At 33.7% G+C, this 24,307-nt stretch overlaps 1 protein-coding gene across 1 annotated transcript in view; it reads left to right on the plus strand.

Moving 5' to 3' along the window:
* COP1 (COP1 E3 ubiquitin ligase) overlaps positions 1 to 24,307 on the plus strand; it is a 156,725-nt gene that overhangs the window by 57,385 nt on the left and 75,033 nt on the right. Inside the window, 3 exon segments of the mRNA XM_037506422.2 lie at positions 1,982 to 2,039; positions 5,749 to 5,863; positions 10,723 to 10,858. Of these exon segments, the coding sequence (XP_037362319.1) occupies positions 1,982 to 2,039; positions 5,749 to 5,863; positions 10,723 to 10,858 (309 nt within the window).

Consider the following 24,307-nt stretch of genomic DNA (forward strand, 5'->3'; position numbering starts at 1 on the left):
ATTGTCAGTAAACTGGTGAGCATTTTTAACATATTTGAGTTGTGTTATTTCACTGATACACACACACACACACACACACACACACACAGAGTTCAGGTTTGCAATGAAGGAAAATGGAATTACAATAGCTTTTAAAAATAATATGTAGAAACTGCTCTATTATATGACCTTTAATATATAATTACACAATTTTATTAATGTTCATGTAAGTGCTAGGGAATTGGGTTTCACTAATTAAAGGAAAAGAGATTTTGAATGCATGGCATCACCTCATTTTAGCCCTAGATGGAGTATTTGGGAAATAGCGTGTGAATTTGTACCTAGTATGTGAATCTGTGCGAGGAAGGTGAACACTGGTTATATTTTATTCAAGTAAACTCATTCAAAGATTATATTGATTCTTTGATTTGTAGTGTAAATGCTCAGATGGCTGAGTCTTACTGTACAAACAGGGACAAAATGAAGTAAGATCTATTAATATGTGTTCCTTTTAAGACTACTCCAAGGAAAGCTCCATCTGATTTATTATGTTTTTGAGAATGTAAGGTAATATAGTATTGATAATTTTATTAGGAAAGAGTAAATTGATCCATTAATTATCTTTTTTTGGCATTGAATTAAGAACAGACACACTTAAATCTCACCTTTCATCACAGACATAATAGATGGGAAAACTAGAGGTCAAATAAGATCAATAACTTATCCAGTTGTTTATTTGCTGGGGAGTAAAATTCAAACCTACACTATGCTCTTAAGAGTTCCTCTCGTGAAGGATCATTTTAATCCACAATTGCTTAAATTTTGTTAGGGTAAACAAGAATATAAACATGTTTATAGCAGAAATGGGGAAGATTTTTTTCAAAAACTATTAATTTATTGATTATATATGTTATGCCATTTTTCAGATGTTAATAGTCTTCATAGGCTTTTTTATTTCAAGGTAGGGGAGAAAGAGAAAAGATGATAAGATAGAAATGGTAGGGTAGAACTAATAGGAAGCAAAAGATGGATTTCTGGAAAATCTTTTAGGATAAGGTGGGAATGCCTAGAGGATCTAACCCTATGTACCATGCAGAAAGCAAATTATGGTTGCAGAGAAAACTAGGATATAGGTTTCAGAAAGATTGCTGGTATTTTACTATTTATTCCATTCCTTTGATAGTTTTCTTTCACTTAATATGATTATATTATTTTGGAGTTGGAAGGGACTCATAGCCTCCACTTACCTCATTTTGCAGAGAAGGAAACATACAAGGTAGTTGTAAGCTATGGAAGCACATAGCTCTTTCATGGCATAGCAGGATCTTTTAGCCATAGCTTTTGATTTCATGCTAATGCTCTTGTCTCAATACTGTTAAGTCCTCTTTTCCTTAAAAGAGTTCCAGACAACTTATTTACTGATCTGAAAACAAAACTAAAGCAAATACATCTATGTGTACACCCGCTTTTTGTGATTACTCTCTACTGATATTCTTTCATAGTGTATACATTTAATGTGGTGGGGTAAAGGGTTTATTGTTTAAGTACTGCTTTTTTTTGTTTATGGTCTATACACTTATTTGATATATATTTTTAAAAGCAATCAAAATATTTTTAAGAATGACATACACTGAATTTGTATGTGATGTATTATAGATTTACTTTTTTTTTTAAAGATTTATTTATGCATACAAGAGCTGGGGTACAGGCCAGAGATGCGGGGGGTGACAGGATCCATCAGAGACAGAGTGGGGAACAGAACATGCAGATTGACTGAAATACACTGCTGAGGGGAGCAGCGGGTGAGACAGGAGAGGTCTGTCTTGCCATGTGGTTTCTCCCTGGCCGGCCGGGGATTGAACTCGTGCTGCAGAGGCTGCGGATTGCTTCATAGTGCAGTGCTTAGCCCCTTGTGCCACCAGGGAGGCCCTATTATAGATTTACTTTTTCTCTCATTAATGTAAACGCTAAAATCATTTTTCTCTCTCTCTTCATTTTACAGTAGTATTATTGATTCCACAGAATACAGCCAGCCTCCAGGTTTCAGTGGCAGTTCTCAGGTAAATGTTAACATTATGTGTTTAGGGTACCATGAAAATAATTACCAGGTTGTAAAATTGTAGATTGGTTTACTGGAATGTACTGTCATAAAAATAGCTGTTTTGAATGTTGGAACAATGACTAAAACTTAAATAACTGATGTAAAATCAGCTAATATTAAGTTGAAACATATCTTAAGTATTTAAAGAGCATATGAAATTAGAGAAGGAAATTTAATATGAGCCTAACACCTGTAAGTTGTTTCTAATACCCTCTTACTAAGATACTTCTCTTAGGGTCATGAAGACTCATACCTATAGTATAAACTTCCTTGCAATGAGCAATAAATAAAACTTGTTCAGCTACAGGGGTATTCCTATTAGTCTTTTACTTCAGGGCATTGGCAAGCCCTACATAGCAAAAGAATTTTATTATTGTCATTGATTAATAATACTGATATAGAACTTACAGCAAATTGTATGAACTTAAAAACAATAGAAAAATTGAGTGGGGAAAAAAATCAAAATAGTGGGGTTTTTTTTGTTTATTTTTGAAATTTTGAAAGGATTATTTAACTACAATGTAAGTGATTTCTTATTTGATACAGTATACTGAGCCAATGTATTAATGTTTCTCCAACTTCTGCCCTCAAGAGGTACCATTGTGAGTGATATTGCTATCCTCACCCTGAAAACTTAGAAGAATTTATGTAAGATTAAAAAAAAAAAAATACCTAGGAAGCTGCCTAACATGTAAGTCACTGTATGCAGAGGAAAAACATGTCTAAAGATGAAATAGTCTGGGTTTCCCAGGAGACTCCCATCTTAACATCTGCTGGAGGACAAGGATGTTAATGAGGAAGAAATCCTACCAGTGTTTATGAGATAGAACTGATAGGACATATTATGCTGAAGGGTTTCCCCTTCATTTCTATTTCTGCTCTTTAGAAGAGACAGATCTAAAACATACACAGAAAAGACTGACAAAGTGTAGAGGTTTGTTGTGACTGGATAGGAATGAGCAAAGGGAAGAAAAGTAGAAATGAGGTAGAAAAACATAATAGAGGCAAGCTGGACTGTAACAGTCTCAGGCTATTGTAACACTGGATTTTTCTTTGAGTGATCACTTAAACCTGATTTAATAGGTATGTGTCTCATTTTACACTTTGCATCAAAAATTAACTTTATTAAGTATAGTCTTCTTTAAAGCCCAGATCTGTTTCTATGAGAGTATGTGTTTTAACAGTTTTTTTTTTTTTTTTGCATTTAGTCATTCATCTTGTATGGATTACTTTCTGTGTAAATAATTAGGCTCTCTTTCTGCATTGTTTTATTTGTGAAATTAGTGTGAGAGTAAAGGGCACTTATATGTTGAAAATTTTGCAAATTTCAGTTAACATGCAGAACACTTTCAACTTCATTTAGAGTAAGGCTCTCAGTGGAATTGATAGTCAACTTTGCTTATGGTAATAATGGTATCTTTCACTATACAGACATTAATTTTATTTAATCTTTTGAAGATATCATTGCTTTTGTATTTTTGGCCATTAATTTACATTAAGTATGTGAGATGAAATATTCAGTTTTAAGGCTTTCTTTTCTATTTTCATTTAATTGCATTCATTGGGAATCACTTTTGTTAATTTTATAAAGGTTTTTCATAATTTACAGGCTGCCACTAAATGATCTTTTTCTATAATCAAGTTTAATTTAATTAATTATCTCATAGTATGCCTGTTAACTTTTTACCATTATGTGAGAAGATTTTCACTTTTCCATTGATCAAATAAGATATTTATATGCTTCTGCTTTTGCTATGGTAAAATTTAATTATCTTTGAGTTTGAAAAGTGTAGCCAGTTTTCTTTACAGCTAATCTAGATAAACATAACTGATAAACATTTCCTTTTGATTTCTGGCATATTAATATATCCTACTTACAGATCTTATTCTGAGTTTCTGTTTAATCTGTTGATTGACCTTGTGAATTATCTGCAGCCAGTTTGTTCTTAAAACATTTATTCCTTTGGGGCCTCCATGGTGGTGCAGTGGGTTAAGACACAGCACTGTGAAGCTATCTGAAGCCACTGCAGCACGATTTGATCCCCAGTCAGGGAAGTGACCCACATGGTGCAGCAGACCTCTCCTGTCTTGCCTGCTGCTCTCCTCAGCAGTGTATTTCAGTCAGTCTGCCTGTTCTGCTCCCCACTCTGTCTCTGGTGAATCCTCTCACCCCCTGTACCTCTGGCCTATATCCCAGCTTTTATATGCATAAATAAATAAATCTTTCCAAAAAACCCATTTATTCCCTTGTAGTTAATGTATTCCTATTCATTCATATTAATGTTGTATGTGACTTTAATAATTAAACTTCTAAATAATAGTGAACCAGGTGAAACATATTTACTAGCAACTATGAAGCAACCTAGTATCTGATGGCTTTATTAAGATTGTACTAGGACTTTGAATAAACTCAAGAAAAGCTAAGAATAAATGTTAGTAGAATAATTGTGAAAATGAATATGTTATAAAAGCTGGAAACCAAATCAAATTGTTTTTGATCGATTGCTTTATGTCATATAAAACACATGCGTGTTTTATCTACTGATAACAGTACATGGCCAATTTTTATAAAAAATTCCATACATGCTTAAGAAAAATATGTTTCTAATTGAGTACAGTGTTCCCTATGTATTTATTAATTCATACTTTGAAAGTTTGGTTATGTCTATAGTAATGTTACTGATATAATTTCTCTGTTGAGTTCATGAGGTTTATTTTTAAAAATCCACTCACTCACTATCTTAGTGTTTCCATTTACATTTATTAGGATAACTGATGAAGTTTAACTCTTATTTACTCCTTAGTGCATCTTATTTGTCTGACTTTTTGAATTTTTCTCTTTATGTTTTTATCCCCCCATCACTCTCTACTGACTTATATGTTGTTGTGCAGTGTACTTATAATATCGTCTTTTTCTTAAATTAGATATTATATTAATAAATTATAAATTTATAAATTAGATATTGTAATTAATATATAGGAAGAATATTTAAAATTGTTTACTTGTTTACTAGTTTGCTTGCTTTGTCCTTTTGTCTTATTTGAACTCCTTTAGTATACAATTATTCCTGGGTCTCAAATGTAAAAAATATAACCACTTTTGGAAGAATTGTTCTTATGCTTTTAGTTAACATGGTACATGTAATAATGTATTATTGGGATTAGTCTTTTGTTTTTTAATATGATTTATATTTCAATATATTTTAGGTTCATTGTGTATGTCTGCTTGAGTTATTCTGTCACTCTAATGAGTTAGTACATATATTACTCTTGTTTTAATCAATATTAAATACATATTTTGTATAATCAGGCACTGTTCCTATAATTCAGGGGTACAGGCTACGATATAGGGAAGGTGATAAAGTAATTGCTATTTTTCATAATTGTTTTCAATTTCTGCATATGAAAGTTCTCAGAATTCTAAAGTTTAAAATGGTAATTACAATCTTCATTTAATCTGTAGAACTGAAATAAACATTTTATTTTTATAAAATTGGCCTTTAGAACTTATTCTCACTTAAAAGTAAATATTGAAAAATAGGGTCTAAGAACTATGGGTTTTACCATTTATAATTTAATGTGATTAATTTTTGAAATTAAATGTTATGTAATCTTTGCAGAAAAAGAGTATGGTTTGTTCTAAGTATCTTTTTTTGTTATCACCTTAGACAAAGAAACAGCCTTGGTATAACAGCACATTAGCATCAAGACGAAAACGACTCACTGCTCATTTTGAAGACTTAGAGCAATGTTACTTTTCTACAAGGATGTCTCGTATCTCAGGTACATATTTCAGATTTATTAAAATACCTCATATTTCAAATCCATTTCTTGTGCTGGATTTACGGAAAATCCTATTCATAATGTTAAAAGTGTGTATTTTCAAAAGTCTACCAGAGCATCATGTGGTGGTTTTTAGAGATCTTGGAGAACATTGCTTTCTCATGAGTATTTTTGTTTTCTTTCTGTCTTTGGGAATTTTATGTAATGTTACATATAGCTGTCTGTATTGTATGTAAATGTCTTTTTACATATGTATGTATATACTATATATGATGTTATATAACAGATTGCAAAAAAGTTATATAAAGTTTTTTAAAAAGCCATAAATATGTAAATTACAAAAATAAGTTGATTCAGTTGCCTCCTTTTAAACATTGTTAAGTTCTAAGCACTGTCCTTGCTGCTAAGACTAAAAATACTCCTTATTGTCAGGGAGTATTGTAAAGTCTGGGACAAGGCAATGGGTAAAGGATTCTAAGTGAAAATATGTGTTTTATAAATATGCAAAGAGTATTATGAAAACAGAATATAATATACACTAATAGAGCCAAGAGTGAAAAAATCCAGGCCAAGTTGAAATGGGAAAATGTATGGGAATGATTTCTGCAGGAATTTTAGAGGAGTTATGTTTAGTTCAGGCTAGTATAAATAAAATGAAAAAGATACATTTTCATAGTAGGAAACATAGAGGAAACATATTCATAGTAGAGGAAATAACTTATACAAAGACATGAATGTGATAAAATATTTTTATTGTAGAAAAGTGGTATAGTTCTACCCTTTTTTATTAGCTCTCACATTTTTAGCCTTTCTCAGCATCTTTGCTTACCAATCAAATAGACATTAAGACAGTCCTTTTTTTTTTTTTTTTTAAAGGTTTATAGGTTTGGGGTTTAAAATACAGTGCTCAATGTAAGTGCTCAATTAACTGATGTTATTAGTAGTGTATCTACCCAAAATGAGACCATCAAGGAAAAAGAATCTGACATTGTTAAAAAAATTGACCTCAGTTTTCTCTTGCATAGGCATGTTTATATCATAATTTACCTATTACTTGAATCCTTTGTACAGATTTGCTTCAGGGTTGGTGGTGAAAGGAAAAAGTGTATTAGACTTACATAACATTAAGAATAAGATAAAACCAGGCATTGTTTATAAAGGTGTTTTTTTTTAAATATTTATTTATGCATACAAGAACTGGGGTACAGGCCAGAGGTGGGGAGGGGGGTGAGAGGATTCACCAGAGACAGAATGGGGAGCAGAACAGGCAGATTGACTGAAATAACACTGCTGAGGGGAGCAGTGGGCGAGACAGGAGAGGTCTGCTGTGCCATGCGCGTCACCTCCTTGGCCAGGGATCGAACTCATGCTGCAGTAGTTGTGGATAGCTTCATAGTGCTGCGTTTTAACCCCTTGCGTCACCAAGGAGGCCCCTATAAGGGTGTTTGAAATGAATAATAAATAGTTTTTATACAGATGGAAAGCTTTAATTTTGTTTCCTGGAAATTAAATCCCATATTGAGCCTCTGTGTTAGTCTATAAACTACAGTAGGAAGTTGGTAAATTGAAAGTGGTCTGAGAACTATATTCTGATTGACCAGTCATACTAACCCTTTCAGATCATTTGTAGGTATAATATCGAAATGTAGCCACAGATAAGTGTCAGATATTTTTTTTTTAAAGTGGGAAAGAGATTGAAGTTGGTTATTGGTTAATCTGTAAGTTAAGTAGCAATATAGGCGTGCTATGAAATAGTAAAGGTAATTACCATCAGTTTAATTTGGGGGGCATAGCTTTATAGAAAGTGAAGATAATGAGTTAAAACCAAGAGGAAGGGCCTCCCCGGTGGCACAGCGGGTTGAGCACAGCGCTGTGAAGCTGTCTGAAGCCTCTGTATCATGGGTTCAATTCCGGCTGTCCGGGGAAACCCACATGGTGCGGCAGACCTCTCCTGTCGAGCCAGCTGCTCCCCTCAGCAGTGCTTTTGGTCTGTCTGCCTGTTATGCTCCCCACTCTGTCTCTGGTGAATTCTCTCACCCTCTGCTCCTCTGGTCTGTACCCCAACTATTGTATAAATAAAAAATAAATCTTAAAAAAAAAACCAAGATGAAGATTAGATTTTATTTTTGTGGGCATGACTGTATTATACTTAAAACATGTTAGGCTTTAGGAATTTCAAGTTTGTCTTACCAAATCTTTATATTGACCACAATAATCATATTGCTGATGAAATTCCTTATATTGTTGACTATGAAAAGGAAATTCTTTTCATTTACTTTTTAAAGATATATTTACTCTTGCACACAAGAACTGGGGTACAGGCCAGATGTGTGCGGGAGGGTGAAAGGATTCACTAGAGACAGAGCAGGGAACAGAACAGGCAGACTGACTAAAATATACTGCTGAGGGGAGCAGCGGGCAAGACAGGCGAGGTCTGCCTCACCATGTGAATATCTCCCAGGCAGGCTGGGATCTAACCCGTGCTGCAGAGGCTGTGGACAGCTTCACAGCACTGTGCTCAACCAAGTATGCCACCAGGGAGGCCCCTGAAAAGGAAATTTTAACTTATAAATAATGGGTTACTTAAGACTTTGTTTGTCTTTTTGTATACTTTCACTTGAGAGTCCACTCTCCTAGCCCCAAGTTGTATTTTCAACTATGAAAATAGAAGATGAAGGTTAAGAAATTAATGTCCTGAACTCGTAGTTGTAACTGAAAGAGAAGATAAATTATAAAGCATTAGAAGAGAAAATTGGGTGCCTATAACCTGAGTTTGATCTCCAGCCAGAGAGCTAACCCACATGATGCAGCAGTTCTCTTCTGCCTCGCCCTATGAAACCCATAGCAGAGTATTTTGGTAAATCCACCTCTTCTGCTCCCCACTCTGTCGCTGGTGAATCCTATCACCTCGCACCTCTGGCCTACATCCCAGTTTTTCTGTGCAAAAATAAATGAAAAAAAAAAAAAGAAGAAGAAAAATTGGTACCAAACACACTTTTATAAACTAGTCTGTAATTAGAATATGAGATTATATGCCAGTAGCTATGTATGGATTTTGATCATAAATCAACCATGTAAACAAAATTCTATCTTTTCATAATCAGATAAGTGAAATTGAATTCCTAAACTTCAAGATACTAAAATAACTATTTTTTAGTGTTTTCTTAAGTTATTTTGAGTGTCAATGTTAGTGATCGGATATGTTGGCCATAAATTCACATACATTGAAAAGAATTACGGTCTTCAGTAGAATATACATTCTTGAATGCTTGTAAATTTTATGTACTTTGGGATTGATGTCAAAATGTTAAAGAATGTATTAACATTAAAGCAATATTATATGTATATCTAAGATAATTGTCTTCCCTATTATTTGTTAAATAACTTTTAGAAGAAGGTTATATATAAAAAGAACTAATTAACTGTTATATCCCAACCACTTTGTAGTACAGTTGGGGATTTTTTATTTGTTGTTGTTTATTTTCAATAACCCATGTTTTATTTAAAATTTGATGAATTCCCTGAGAATAATTCCTGTGGTGCATGATCTTCATCTTAACAATTTGATATTGCATACTAATTAGGTGTATTATTTTTGTCTTTTTTAGAATTGAAAGGCTATATTTGAACTCTTATTGTCTTCCAAGTTTTTAGATCTTTAAAATGATAGTGGCTTGCTTAGTTTCCTCTAGTAATTATTTATAATAATTAGATGATTTTCTTCAGATTAACAGTTATTTTCAAGATAACCTAACATCTCCAGATAAAAGGAATTCTTTATTATATGTCATATAGCACAGTTAACTTTTGACTTAATGATTTTCATATCTATTTCATTATCCCTACTGTTATTGAAGAAGGGAAGTAACAAAAAAATCACCTTTAAAAATTGTGTATGTTAGTGAGCTTAAAATAGGGAAGATTGTATGAAAACACAATGTTGTATTAGGCTTATTTTAGGTTTCAATCTAGGAAGCAAACTAAAATGATTGTCTATTTTACTTTGGAAAAGAAAATGCAAGTCTAAACTTTATGCAGTTTTGAAAAACAATTTTATTCATGCTTGTACTGTCTCCTGTTTTTAGATAGGCAAATAGATCAGCTGTATCCTTAGTTACTCTATAAGCTGATTTTGTAATTTAAATTCCGCATGCTATAGTTAAGAGTGCTGAAATTGATTTAGGGTTCTATACAGTGCATTGGATAGAATTATTGTTTTCTGTAGTACACTAAGACATCTGAATAAAACTAAAGTTGTTTTGGGGACTACATTCTTCATACATTGCAGTTCACTATTCCCTTTCTGTATTTGGGTTTGAAACACTTAAATGTAATATGTAAATAACACTATGTAAATAAATATTTCACATTCTTTTTAGTTAAAAAACAATGCTTATTACATTCTAAAAATGAGTAATTGCATATTGAATAGTAGATAAACATGAGCATGAAGTTATAAACTTATAAACATTTTCCTTCAAAGTAGTAGATACTCTGCCCAATATATGTTTCTCTCTCCATGTTTTTTCCATTGAGAAAGAAATTTTTGCGTGATAAATTATTTAACGTCTTTTGATCAGAAGTGCTGTTTTTCCCAAGAAATTATTGAGACAGAAAGAGAGAAAGAGAAAAAGAAAGAGAGAGAACACAGCATGTTCTTGTTGGTGTTGGAAGGCACAATGTCTTTTAAAATAGGAAGGAAATTTTATTGTAGCTGAAAGATCCAATTAATTTGTTCATACTAGTCTTTTCTAAATACTTTTGAAGTATTGTTTGTGTTTAGAATATCATTTTTATTCTGTTCATTGCTCTTTTCTTACACAGCATTTCCATTTAGTTATTTTGTTTTCTCCATTTAGATGACAGTCGAACTGCAAGCCAGTTGGATGAATTTCAGGAATGCTTGTCCAAATTTACACGATATAATTCAGTACGACCTTTGGCTACCTTGTCATATGCTAGTGATCTCTATAATGGTTCCAGTATAGTCTCTAGGTAAGTACTGAGCAATACTCTCTACTGTTTTCTTTTGCAGAAATAATCTGGAGTCTAATTTGATAAGCAGTCCTAGTGTTATGGTTAAGAGCCTGAGTTCTGAAATCAGGTTGTTTTCAATTTTTAGTTCTGTGGCCTTGGGAATATTTCTGAATTTCTTCATTCCCAAATGGAATGATTAATAGTGTTCACTTCTTAGGGTTGCAGTTTGTATTCTTATGATGTCTCTCCAGATCTGATGACAGGGTATATATTCTTCTCATAAATGTTCCCTCTTCATTTTTCTAGACTTGGAGTTATTTCTTCCTAAAATATTTTTCAGATATGTTCAGTGCAATTATCTCTGTCTTGAGTTTTCTTTGAGAGAAGAATTTTGAATACAAATCCAATTTTTAAAAGAAAGTTAGGGCTAATCAATTTATCCATTTCTTTTTTTTTCTTTTTTTTTTTTTTTAAGATTTATTTATTTATTTATTTATGCAAGCACTGGGTACAGACAGAAGCACGGGGAGGGTGAGAGAATTCACCAGAGCCAGAGCAGGGAACAGAACGAACAGGCAGACTGACGAAATGCACTGCTGAGGGGAGCAGTGGACACGGCAGGAGAGGTCTCTTGTGCCATGTGGGACCCTCGCCTGGCGGCCGGGGATTGTACCGGTGCTGCAGAGGCGCAGGCAGCTTCGCAGCCCAGCATTCAACCGCTGCGCCACCAGGGGAGGCCCAATTTATCCATTTCTTCTTGAATATTTTTAGTTTGTAACTTTCAAGGTATTTGTTCATTACATCTAGGTTGAGTTAATTGGAATACAATTGTTAATAATATTCCTTTATTATTTTTACATTTTTCGTCTCTGTAATATTCCCTTTCTTGCTCCTGATATTTGAAATTTTCTTCCCTTTTTTTTTCTAATCGTCTGGCTTAGAAGTTTATCAACTTTGTCTTTTTGAAGAGTCACCTCTTGTTATATTGCTTCTCTCTGTTTTTCTCTTCTCTGTGTCGTAGATTTCTGCTCCTAACTTTATATTCTCTCTTTTGCTTTGTTCTTTCTCTTAACTAAAACTGAAATATTGACTTGAAACCTCTTTTCTAATGCAGATAATTTGTATTATAAATTTTCCTTCAAGCACTGTCTTAGCTAGATTCCACAAATTTTGATGTGGTGTCTTTTCTTTTTTTCCCAATTAATGTTTATTGTGGTGAAATACACATTGCATAACTTTACCATCTTAGCAATGTATACTGCTGAGTGGTATTAAATCCATTCATAATTTTGTGCATCCATCACCAGTGTCCATTTCCTTAATACCTGAAGCTTATAAAACTGAAACTTGGGCCTCCCCTGGTGGCAGGCGGTTGAGCGCTGGGCTGTGAAGCTGCCTGTGGCCTCTGCAGCACCGGTTCAATCCCCGGGCATTGGCAAGGGTCCCACATGGCGTGCAGACCTCTTCTGCTGCACCCGCTGCTCCCCTCAGCAGTGTATTTCATCAGTCTGCCTATTCTGTTCCTCACTCTGGCTCTGGTGAATTCTCTCACCCTTCTGCACTTCTGACTGTACCCAGTGCTTGTATAAATAAATAAATAAATAAATCTTTAAAAAACAAAACAAAATAAAAAAACCCTGAAACTTAGTACCCATTAAACAAGAACTCCTCATTCCTTCTTCCCCCAGTCCTGGTAACCACCATTCTACTTTCTGTCTCTCTGAAACTGACTGAATACGTCCTATACGTGGAATCATGGAGTACTTGCTTTTTTGTGACTGGGTTATCTTATTTATAATGTCAGTGTTCATTAATCTGTCACATGTCAGAATTTTATTCCTTTTTAATACTAAGTAAATTTCCATTATAAATGTATGTTTATATATACCACATTTTGTTTATGTTAGTTCATCAATGCATACTTACGTTGCTTCCATGTTTTAGTTATTATGAGTAATGTTACTATGAATATAGATGTACCCATATCTCTTTGAGACCTTGTTTTCAATTCTTTTGCGTGTACACTCAGAAATGGACTTGCTAAATCATATTGTAGTGCTATTTTTAATTTTTTGAAGATCTCTATACTGTTTTCCACAGTAGCAGTATACCATTTTATATTCCTCTACATCCTTGCCAGTAATTGTGTGTGTATGTATTAGTTTAATTGAAGTAACATTGTTTTATAACATAATGTGAATCAGTTTCATTATATGAATATCAGAATATAATTACACAATCTAAATTGTATAGCCAACTACACACCTATTGGGACCACTGTGGTGTATGTGGTCTGTTATTGACTGAAATATTGTTAAATGACATTTCTCTACATACCATGTTTTCTTTATTTATTCATCCTTCAGACACTTAGGTTGCTTCCATTTCTTGACCATTGCTGTAGTGAATAATGTGTTTATTGCCTTTGGATAAATTCTCAGAAGTGGAATTGAAGCATAGGCAGTTTAATTTTTATTATTTTGAAAAGCCTACATATTGGATTCCAGTGGCTACATTCCCACATATAGTATATCAATTCTTTTTTCTTTTTTTCAACAGTTTCTTTTTTTCAATATTTATTTATTTATGCACACAAGATCTGGGGCACAGTCTGGAGATGCAGGGTGGTGAGAGTTTCCACCAGAGACAGTGGGGAACAGAACAGGCACATTGACTGAAATACACTGCTGAGGGGAGCAGCAGGCGAGACAGGAGAGGTCTGCCTCACCATGTGGGTTTCTCCCTGGCCGTCCGGGGATCGAACTCATGCTGCAGAGACTACGGCTTGCTTCATAGTGTGGTGCTTAACCCCTTGCGCCACCAGGGAGGCCCCACCAATTCTTTTCTCCACATCCCCACCAATACTTCCTATTTCTTGTCCTTTTGATAATAGCCATTATGACTGGTAATAGCAATGGTATTGCTTATCAGGGTATATCTCACTGTGGTATGATTTGCATTTTTGCCGATTAGTGCTGTGAACCATTTTATGTGTCTGTTGGTCATCTGAATGTTGTCTTTGGAAAATGTCTATCTATATCCTTTATCCATTTTTTAAATTGACTTGGATTTTTACTATGGAGTTGTAAGAGTGCTTTATATATTTTGGATATAAACCCCTAATTATTTACATGATTTGCAGATATTTTTTCCATTCCGTAGTTTGCCTTTTCATTTTGTTGATGATTTCCTTTGCTATGCAGAAGCTTTCTAGTTGATGTCATCCCACTTGTTTATTTTTGCTTTTGTTGCTGTTGCATTTGGAGTCAGATCCAAACTGTTGTCAAGGTTAATGTCAGGGAGGTTGCCAAATATTTTTTCTAGTAGGAATTTTATGGTTTTAGGACTTATGTTCAAGTCTTCAACCCATTTTGATTTAGTCTTTTTGTATGCTATAAATAGTGGTCCATTTTTATTCTTTTATATGGCAGATAAACCAGTCTGATATTACTGAAACTTCATATGCAAGCCTAAGATTTTAATTTATGTATATGACTATTAATTATGAATTTAAGCCATTTGCTTAAGAGACTATTTCAGTAAACCTTTTATTGTATTATAACTGGTTGTTTAAATCGGTAATGACTAAGACAAAAGTCATACTTTCATTCTTTTTTCCAGTTGACATGGGAGTTTTCCTTATCATGCACTACAGAATGATTAAAATTTGAAAGTACAGTAGATTGTGGGACTCATTTAACTTATACCTTAATTAAATGAGCAATTAATTAAATTAAATCCAAACAAATTAATTAGATGAGTAATTAATTCATTTCACTAAATTAATTGACCACCTAGTATGGGCTAGGCTATGAGTACAGCCACGAATAAACCAGATGTGACACCTGGGTTTAGGAAAACTCTCAATCTTTTTCAGTGCTTTTATAGAAGAGGTATAAGGAAATGCTATGAAACACTTTAGTTAGCTTGGAGCAAGTTTAACACTGTTACTTAATTTTTAACTGAGAGAATGTATAATATGTATTTCTAAAGACTTCAGAAATGTAGCTTGAATGTGTAATGACAAAAATAGCTATGGATTTGTACTTGTAATATTGACCTGATATGTACACATTTGCCTATAATTATGTGTTCTATTTCGCTGAAATACAGTTCAAATTAGAACTCATGAAGAATGTTAATTAATGTACCTGTCCGTAGTTAATTTATTCTGCACTGTATTTTCTTTGCATTAAAAAATGGGGACCAAAAAAAATAAAAAAATTTCCAGCATAACTTTATAAAAGTAGCATTTTCAGTTAGAATATGTAGAATTTGTTTACATCTTTAAGAACTATACTTTCTTTTCATTGTTTCTTAAAGCCTTTACTTTGATTTAGCATAGTGCTGTTTTATTTTTTTTTAATTCTAATAAACCAAAGACATCAGGGCACTGTATATTCTGAGAATGAAATTTTGTGTCATAGAATGTCTTATACAAGGTTTTTGTTTGGGAATATCACTCGCTGAAAGTGAGATTAGTTATATTAAAATATTTCAATCAAATAAAAATTTAAAAATATACCTTTGATTGCTCCATCTTGCATGCTGACATCTGTCCTTTTATTTACACTGAATATTTCTGAAAGGAAAATTTCTGGTTTTCAATGTTTATTAGGCAGGACAGAAGAACATGGGTAAATTACAAATAATTCCAAAGAAACGAAGGAACTTTGAATCTTTAACAACCCTGTTGACTCTTTGCTTTTCCTAGTTTCTCAAATTCAAACTCATCATTGATGATAAATTGATTTCGAAGGCATTCAATTCCTCTCAAAATAGGAAATTTAATAAAGAATTTCTTTTGTGAAGATCTGGATAAGGAATTGTTAGAGATGACAAATAATGTTGAATTGGCATATTGTTTCATTAGGAAATTCTTACTGTAAAATTTCATGAACGAGAAACTATGTTTTTCCCCTTTGCTTATGGATGATTTTGGGTATTTAATACCATATTCATAAGTCCACAAGGTGGCAGCATTTGTTTACTTTGACTACATCAACTCTTAGTATACAAGATCTGGAAATTAGTGACTTACAGTGAAGTTTGTTGTGAATTTCAGATAGTTCTAGGTTAACAAAGACAAGTAATAGAGAATTTTTCTTTCACAGAGTAATAATGTCACCTTTTGCATTTTTTCTTAAATTAGGTAGTCAGTGGTCACTAGAAAACGGTGGTTGGAAACTGCATAGTTTATTAAACTTAATTGAATACTTAGAAGCAATAGCTGTTTTCTTGAATTCTTAGTTTGAATTTTACATACCTATATTATTAATAGTTAAAATTATTATACACTTCTGTAATGAGAGATTATTTTAACATTTTTTGCTTATGTGTTAAATTTTTCAAATTTAATTGTATTGGGTATTAATAAATATTAAAGAAAATTATATATTGTGGTATTTATTGCTGCTATATCAGTCTCTATACTAATAATGTATGTTTGATTACTTTTTTCCAGACACTATTGTAAGTATTTTACGTTACACTATATTTTATTAATTTTTTAAATCTTTACCTCAGCCCTATGGAGGGAGATATTGCTATTAATTCCATTTTACAAATGAGTCATTGATACAGAGCTTTCCTACGTCAGATTGTCCAGGATCAATGCAGTGGTTGCTGGCCACTTGAGGATCTGTTGAAACCTTGTGAAAAGTTTAGAGAGCTTTTTAATTTTGAGCCACCCAAAAGAATAGGAAAAATAATTGTTTGGAATTTCTAATAACTTTCTGTTTATTACTACCCTTTTTTAACTTGGCCTTGGTGAATGTTTTTGGGTTTTAATTTAATGTGTATATTACATTGAGATGCCACTTTTTGTCATAGTTTGAAATTATTTAAACATTTATATTTATTTTTTGTAAAGATTTGTTTATTTATGCATATAAGAGCTGGGGTGGAGGCCAGAGATGCAGGGGATGAGAGGATTCACCAGAGACAGAGTGGGAAGAGAACAGGCAGACTGACTGAAATACACTGCTGAGGGGAGCAGTGGATAAGACAGGAGAGGTCTGCCTTGCCATGTGAGTTGCTCCCTGGCCGCCCGGGGATCGAACTCATGCTGCTGAGGCTGCAGATTGCTTCATAGTGCGGTGCTTTAACTCCTTGCACCACAAGGGAAGCCCCAACATTTATATTTTATAATAGCAATTATGAAGGTTATTTTTTTTAAACTTCAGTTTTTAATGACAGCCAGTTATGATCTAGATTTAGGATAAATTTAAATCTTTCTTGTGGAATGTTGCAACATTTTAATTTGTACTTAGAAACAAATCACCAGGTAGTTACTGACTCGTTTTCTAAGGGATATATTTGATTTTTAGGGCTGCTAACTTTCTCTTTTTTGTCAGAAGATATTTATGCTGTGTCTTACAAGTATTGGGTCATGGGAAGTGGGGAGGCAGAATGTAAGGCATGCCAGTATGAAAGGACGGACTTCCTTTAAGAATTTTGCCAGCACCAGTATTTTAAAGCAGTATTTAAAAAACACTGTGTTCTAAACTCAAGTTTTATCATCAGAGCAGGAGTCTTAGCTGTTTTATTTCCTGCTGCATCTTCATGTCTAGCACATGGTAGCTGCTCAGTGGTAAATATTTGTTGAATAAATATATGATTGAGTAGAAAAGTTTTGCCTACTCTAGGATCATGTGTAACTACTAGGACTCTAGCAGCCATCCAACAGAAACTGTTATATATATTTGTTTGCTAAATATTCCTTTGAAGAAAAAAGCTTATAGGGGCCTCCCTGGTGGTTCAAAGGGTTAAGACTCAACCTATGAAGCTATCCGCAGCCTCTACAACATGGGTTCCATCCCCAGCCAGGGAGGTAACCCACATGGTGCAGCAGACCTCTCCTGTCTCGCACGCTGCTCCCCTCAGCTTTGTATTTCAGTCAATCTGCCTGTTCTGCTCCCCACTCTGTCTCTGGTGAATCCTCTCACTCCTCATACCATTGGCCTCTTTTATAAAAAAATAAGAAAGTTGGGCCTCCCCGGTGGCGCAGTGGTTGAGCGCTGGGTTGTGAAGCTGCCCGCAGCCTCTGCAGTGCCGGTTTGATCCCTGGCTGCTCCCCGGCCACCGGGCGAGGGTCCCACATGGCGCGCAGACCTCTCCTGCCGCCCGCTGCTCCCCTCAGCAGTGTGCTTCGGTCCTTCTGCCAGCTCTGCTCCCTGCTCTGGCTCTGGTGAATTCTCTCACCCTCCCGCGCTTCTGACCACACCCAGTGCTTGTATAAATAAATAAATAAATAAATAAATCTTTAAAAAAAAAAAAAAAAGAGTGGTGCAAAGGTCCTTAGGTGAGGACACTTTAAAAAAAAAATAAGAAAGTTTATAAATCACCAGTGACACATGGCATAAAAATAATTTATTAACTACTTAAAAATAGAGAAACGCAAGATTGTCATCAGGTGTTGATGAGTTTTCTATTTCAATAGCAAGATATAAAGATGAAACACAGTCTAAGCTTATACTTTAGAAGTTGCTCCTTTTCTCCCTCCATATATTGCATTTAACATAAAATTTTTCTTGTTCTTATTTCAATTTCTCTTTTTCTTATTTTCCTTTTCCCTTTACCTTAAGCTGAAATTTGTCAGTGTATAGGGGGAAACAGTAAACTCAAATCATTTTATACCTGTTACCCCAAAGAAAGCATTAGTTCAGTTAGCATTTGAGGTTTAAGTAGACTAGTAAAGGTTTGTTGCTAACCAGAACATAAAATAGATGCTTACAGCAAATAATTAAAATGTTAACTTTTTTTCATGATAAAATTACTTGCCTGGAAAAAAGAGTAGAGTTTGTTAACCTAATGATTCTCTTCAAAAAATGAGAGGGGAATTAAAATCGTTCTGTTTTGTATCATCCAAGAGCTAAGTGTGACTAGTGGCTAGAAGCCACATTTTAAGTTTAATATAAGGAATATGTTTATAGTGCAGAAGCCGGCTAGATTTCATGAGGAGGTAGTTGCTATACACTCTTAAAACTGAATTTGTAAAAAAAAATTTGAGGGAGAACATTTTATAATTTATATATAATATGTTGGGATGCAGTGTAATTTATAGAAATACCCACCTTATATTAAAAGTTCAAGAAAAATTTCACACATATTGAATGTAAATTTTAATTATAAAACAAGAATATGAACAAAACACTTTAAAATAATCTCTGTTATTTCCCACTCATCACATCACTGCTAGAGACCTTTGAGCCTAAAAAAGCTTAGTCTCATGAAAAACCGAAGTTGGACAGTTCCCTCATATGGGAGTTACAACATGTTTAAAAAAGAATCTGGGAATAAAACCAGTTTCTTACATCATTTTAAAACAAGTTCTAGTTTTGTTTTGTTTTAACTACTAAAATCTGTAATCCTGATACCAGTTATGTAGTCACTAGTATTTGTGCAGAATACTAATTTTGGTTTAAATTTTTGCTTGACCTTTAATTACTTTAAGGTATAACTTTTAGATACTTTAGGTATTTATAAATTACACTGATATAAAGCCATGCTCATTACTTGCATTTTGTCTATTTTTACAACAACAGGTAATTTGAATAGAGAACTGTGAAGCTTCTCTGGCTCTTTCACAGAACAAGTTTGCTGTAACCCTGACCTAGTAGATTTGTTTGTACTCTAAGGATGTATTATTACACTTGATTAATGTTCTGTCATATTTTTGGAAATGGCTTGTGTCAGATTATCTGATCTCCTGTGATGATTTGATGATTGACCATTTGATATGCTTCATCATTACTTAACGCAAATAACCTATCACTTGGCCTGTCAGATAGTGAGCACACAATCATTGATTGAATGATAGCTACAGATTTTTAGTGCTTGTATGGTAACATTTTCTGGCTTGTTAAACAGGAAGTTTCCCGTTCGTGTCTTTTAAAGCTTATTTATGGAGTGGAGCTGAAAAATGCCCTGAAATATGACAAAAACTTACACTATAGTTAGGAGATTAATCATACTAATTTTGAAACAAAGACACTTTCCTACCATCATATTTTTAATTGTGTTTACTTCCTCTCACCTCTTCCATATTGACAGGTGAATTTGTTATTAACATCTAAAGTTGTAAAACTATTTTTTGATCTGTACTTTTGAGGAATTGATTGATGGCTATATTATTTATATGATTTAAGATTAGTAAATGTAACATCACAGATTAGATAATCCTTAAAACACCTTTGTTGAGATACATTTCACATACAAGAAACTATAAAGTTTTTATTTTGGCAATTGTATAAATATATAAAGCATTTCCCAAAATTTTATTTCCTGACATTTTGTAGTTAATTGCACGTCTTCCTTCAAACTCCTGTTCTAGACCAATTATCTGTTTCCTGCCCCTGAATAATTTAGAATGGTTTAGAATAATTTAGAATAGTTTAGCCATATTGGAATTTCTTTTTTTTTTTTTTAAAGATTTATTTATTTATTTATACAAGTACTGGGTACAGTCAGAAGCGCAGGAGGGTGAGAGGATTCACCAGAGCCAGAGTGGGGAACAGAACAGGCAGACTGACGAAATACACTGCTGAGGGGAGTAGCGGGTAAGACAGGAGAGGTCTGTTGCGTCATGTGGGACCCTTGCTGATGGCCGGGGATTGAACCGGCGCTGTAGAGGCTGCGGGCAGCTTTGCAGCCCAGTGCTCAACCACTGCACCGCTAGGAGAGGCCCATATTGGAATTTCTTATAAATGTATCATGTAGTATGTATGTACTCTTTTGTTTTAGCTTCTTTAGTTCAGCAAGTTTTTGAGATTCAGTCATCAGTATTTAATAACTATTGGGTAATGTTCATTTTATAAATAGTTCACAGTTTCTTTATGCATTCATATGTTGATGGGCATCTGAGTTTCTAGTTTTTGACATTATGAGTAAAGCTGCTATGATTATTCACGCACACAAGTCATTTTGGATATTCATATTTGTATTTATGTCTCTTGGGCAAATACCTGGGAATGAAATTGCTGAGTGGTGTGATTAGTTTGTGCTTAACTTTTTTAAAAAAAAGATTTATTTATGAATACAAAAGCTGGGGTGTAGGCCAGGGGGGTGGGGGAGGGGTGCAGTGAGAGGATTCACCAGAGATAGTGGGAAACAGAGCTGGCAAATTGACGGAAATACACTGCTGAGAGGAGGAGAGTGCAAGACAAGAGAGGTCTGCTGGCCATGTTGGAGCTCTCTGGCAGGGGATCAAACTCCTGCTGGTTTGAATCTTTTCTTGAAATTTTATTTTAAATAGCAACTGCTAATGCAAGAAAAGATTCAAAGCAGGTTGTAAAGGATCTTCAGTAATAGTTGAGGTATGAGTTTTATATGAAGTGAGAATGTGAACAAAAGCATCGTTTTGGGAAATTTATCCTAATAATCCGTCTTTAAAGTGGATTTGAAAAATAGGAAAGTCAGGAGTAGCATACTTGGTAAGGAGGCTATTGCAATAGTCTTGGTTAGTGTTAATGCAGGCCTGACTCATTTCTGTCAATTGCATGTTGTGTGTGTATATATATTTTTTTAAGATGCTGCTTTTCATGAACTTGGTCATTCTTCAGCAGATACCAGGCGTGCTGCATATTTGATGGCCAAGAATATTCATACATCCCCCATTTTCTTCGTAGAACTCAGTAATTATTGATCCCTAAATACTTGTAGCATATTTTGTTCATGTCATTTGGCATGTGCTTGTGTTAAGTATAATCTTTTCCACTAATTTTAAACCCTGTGAGGTTGCCTTTCACTTTTTTAAAAAAAATCTTACGTTTAACTTTTTGCACAGAAAAATTATTGTGTGTTAGTGCTATTGTATATGTAATAGAGTACATACGTTATATGTTATTCTTGTTTATTTTGCTTTTGTATGAGTGCTTTGATGACCAACCCATTTGTTCTCTCTCTTTAAAGTGGTGATTTCACATAAATGGTTGAGAGCATGTTCTGGAATCACATTGCTTGAATTTGAATTTTCAAATGAGCCTTGAGCAAATTATGTAACATCAATATAGACCTTATTTTCCTTATTTATAATGAGATTTGAACATTAAATATTTTATGTAAAGTACTTAAAACAATCTTTATACATTATTATGTGTGGTATGCAAATTTTAGCTATTGATTTGGGGAAAAGTTGAAGAGCATCGATTCTTATTTAGGCCTCCCCGGTTTGTCCACAGCCTCTGCAGTATGGCTTTGATTCCCACATGGGGCAGCAGACCTCTCCTGTCTTGCCCATTGCTCTTCTCAGTAGTGCTTTCAGTCTATCTGCCTGTTCTGCTCCCCGCTCTCTCTCTGGTGAATCCTCTCACCTTCCCACACTTCTGGCCTGTACCCCAGCTCTTGTATAAATAAAAAAATAAATCTTTAAAAAAAATTCTTACTCTACCTTTTTTTTTTTTAAGATTTATTTATTTATGCATACAAAAGCTGGAGTACAGGCCAGAGACAGAGTGGGGAACAGAACAGGCAGACTGGCTGAAATACACTGCTGAGGGGAGCAGCGAGCAAGACAAGAGAGACTTACTGCGCCATGTGGGTTGCTCCCTGGCCGGCCGGGGATCAAACACGTGCCGCAGAGACTGCACATTGCTTCATAGTGCGGTGCATAACCCCTTGCACCACCAGGGAGGCCCTACTTTACCTTTTTTTTTTTTTTTTTTTAATTACTTTACAGACTTTGTGTTCTTTAAAGCTATGACCATTTCTTTTCATTAAAATGGCTGGTATTCTTGAAATTACAGTAACCTGTGCCACTTGTGGCACTATCATGGTAATGAATTAGACCTTTAACAACAGTGTTCACTTTATATTTTCTTTTGATAAATTGGATTCTAGATTTTAGGGACATTAATCCACCTTGTTTGTTAGTACCTGTTTCATAATTGCAAAAAACTGAGAGATAGTGCCAAAATTTCCTTCCTTGGATTTTGACAGCTTTGCGTTGCTTTGTGCCACATGGAACTAAACGTTTGTATTAATCAGCTGCCTGGTGTGGTTTGTTGCCTTGCTGTTTAATAACTTGACTGATAGCCCTTTTGACAAAGAATATAGCTAGTTTGCTACAGCTGAATTACATTTTTACAACTGTTTAAATAAATCACTTTTCAAAAACAGTTGAATCATTTCAAATGTGAAAGAAAAATGCAATTTCCTTATAGTATCCATTAATATTTTCAAAGAAATAGTTTGTGTATTTTGAAATATAAAATATTCTATGAAACTGAATATAGTCTTGCCATGAAATTCATAAATTAAAATTTGGTTTAAGAACTATTGATGGTAGTGGATAGCAGAAATTTACTTTGTATAACAAGCAAAACTTCTTAAACTTAAAAGAAGTTTATATGAGCAGATATGTTTGTATTAATTGGTTTTCCCCTTTTTCTTTTTGTTTAGGTCAACTAGTCATTTTGTGTTATTGTTTTCATTGTTGGATTTTATAATTAAAATAGCTGAAATACTGTTTTGTAAAATAAGAGTCATCAATTTTGGATTAGGTCTGAAAAACTGTGTACTTAAAAACTACGTTATTTGAATTATTTCTTGATCAGTTTCTGGATTCTAATAATGTTTGTGTTTGGTAACAGATTTTATTAAATCTTTTAGAGAATGAGCATAAACAATTCAGTGTTTAGAGGTACTTCAATCCCAAGTCTTAGTGATGTGGAAGTATTGCATCTTTTTTTATTTTTTTAAAAAGGCAGCTGTTTATATACCTTCCCCATATAAAATTTAAATAAAATTTTACTGGAAATAATATTCTTTATACTTTTTGGTCATATTTCTACTAAAAGCTTTTTTTCTTTTAAACTAAAGAAGCCCAGTGACCTCATATTAAAAGGAGTTAGTATAAATCCTTAATATCCCAATTACTAAGGATAAAACAAACCAAAATATAAATAATAGCGGTGAAATAAAAATAATAGTGGAGAAATTTAAAAAAACACCTGTTACTTGTGTGAGAATTTGTAAAGCTAATGTAGCCAAATAAAAACAGTTATTGGAAAAAGGGAGAGCTATATGGAAGAAATAATGAACTTATTTTACATATTTAGATCATCAAATCAGTAATTTTGACAGATAGCACTTTATGTCAGTTTTCCTCCTTGAAGTCTCTTTGAACTATTGCTTTTAATTTTAAGTATAGTGTTTTTAATTAAACTTTTTATATTAAATATTAATATTAATACATTTGAAAATGACCTCTATTGCAGGTAGAATTTCAGCCAGACTAAAAACTTCTTCCTTAAGATTTCACATCTCATAATTCTGTCCTTTCCAGACATAGTAATATTTCTCATTCACTGGCATGAAACTGGCGGTATAACTTGAGACAGATGAGTAGTTGTTATTGATACAGTTATGTTGTATTAGAATCCACAAAACAAATAACTCATTAATGAGTAATATTTTTCCTCATTAATAATGATTCATTTTAATTTTTAAGTCCATAGGTCACTTAGA

The sequence above is a fragment of the Talpa occidentalis genome, unplaced genomic scaffold (assembly GCF_014898055.3).
Source record: "Talpa occidentalis isolate TD23 unplaced genomic scaffold, MPIMG_talOcc4v2.1 talOcc4.12, whole genome shotgun sequence".
NCBI lineage: Eukaryota > Metazoa > Chordata > Mammalia > Eulipotyphla > Talpidae > Talpa > Talpa occidentalis.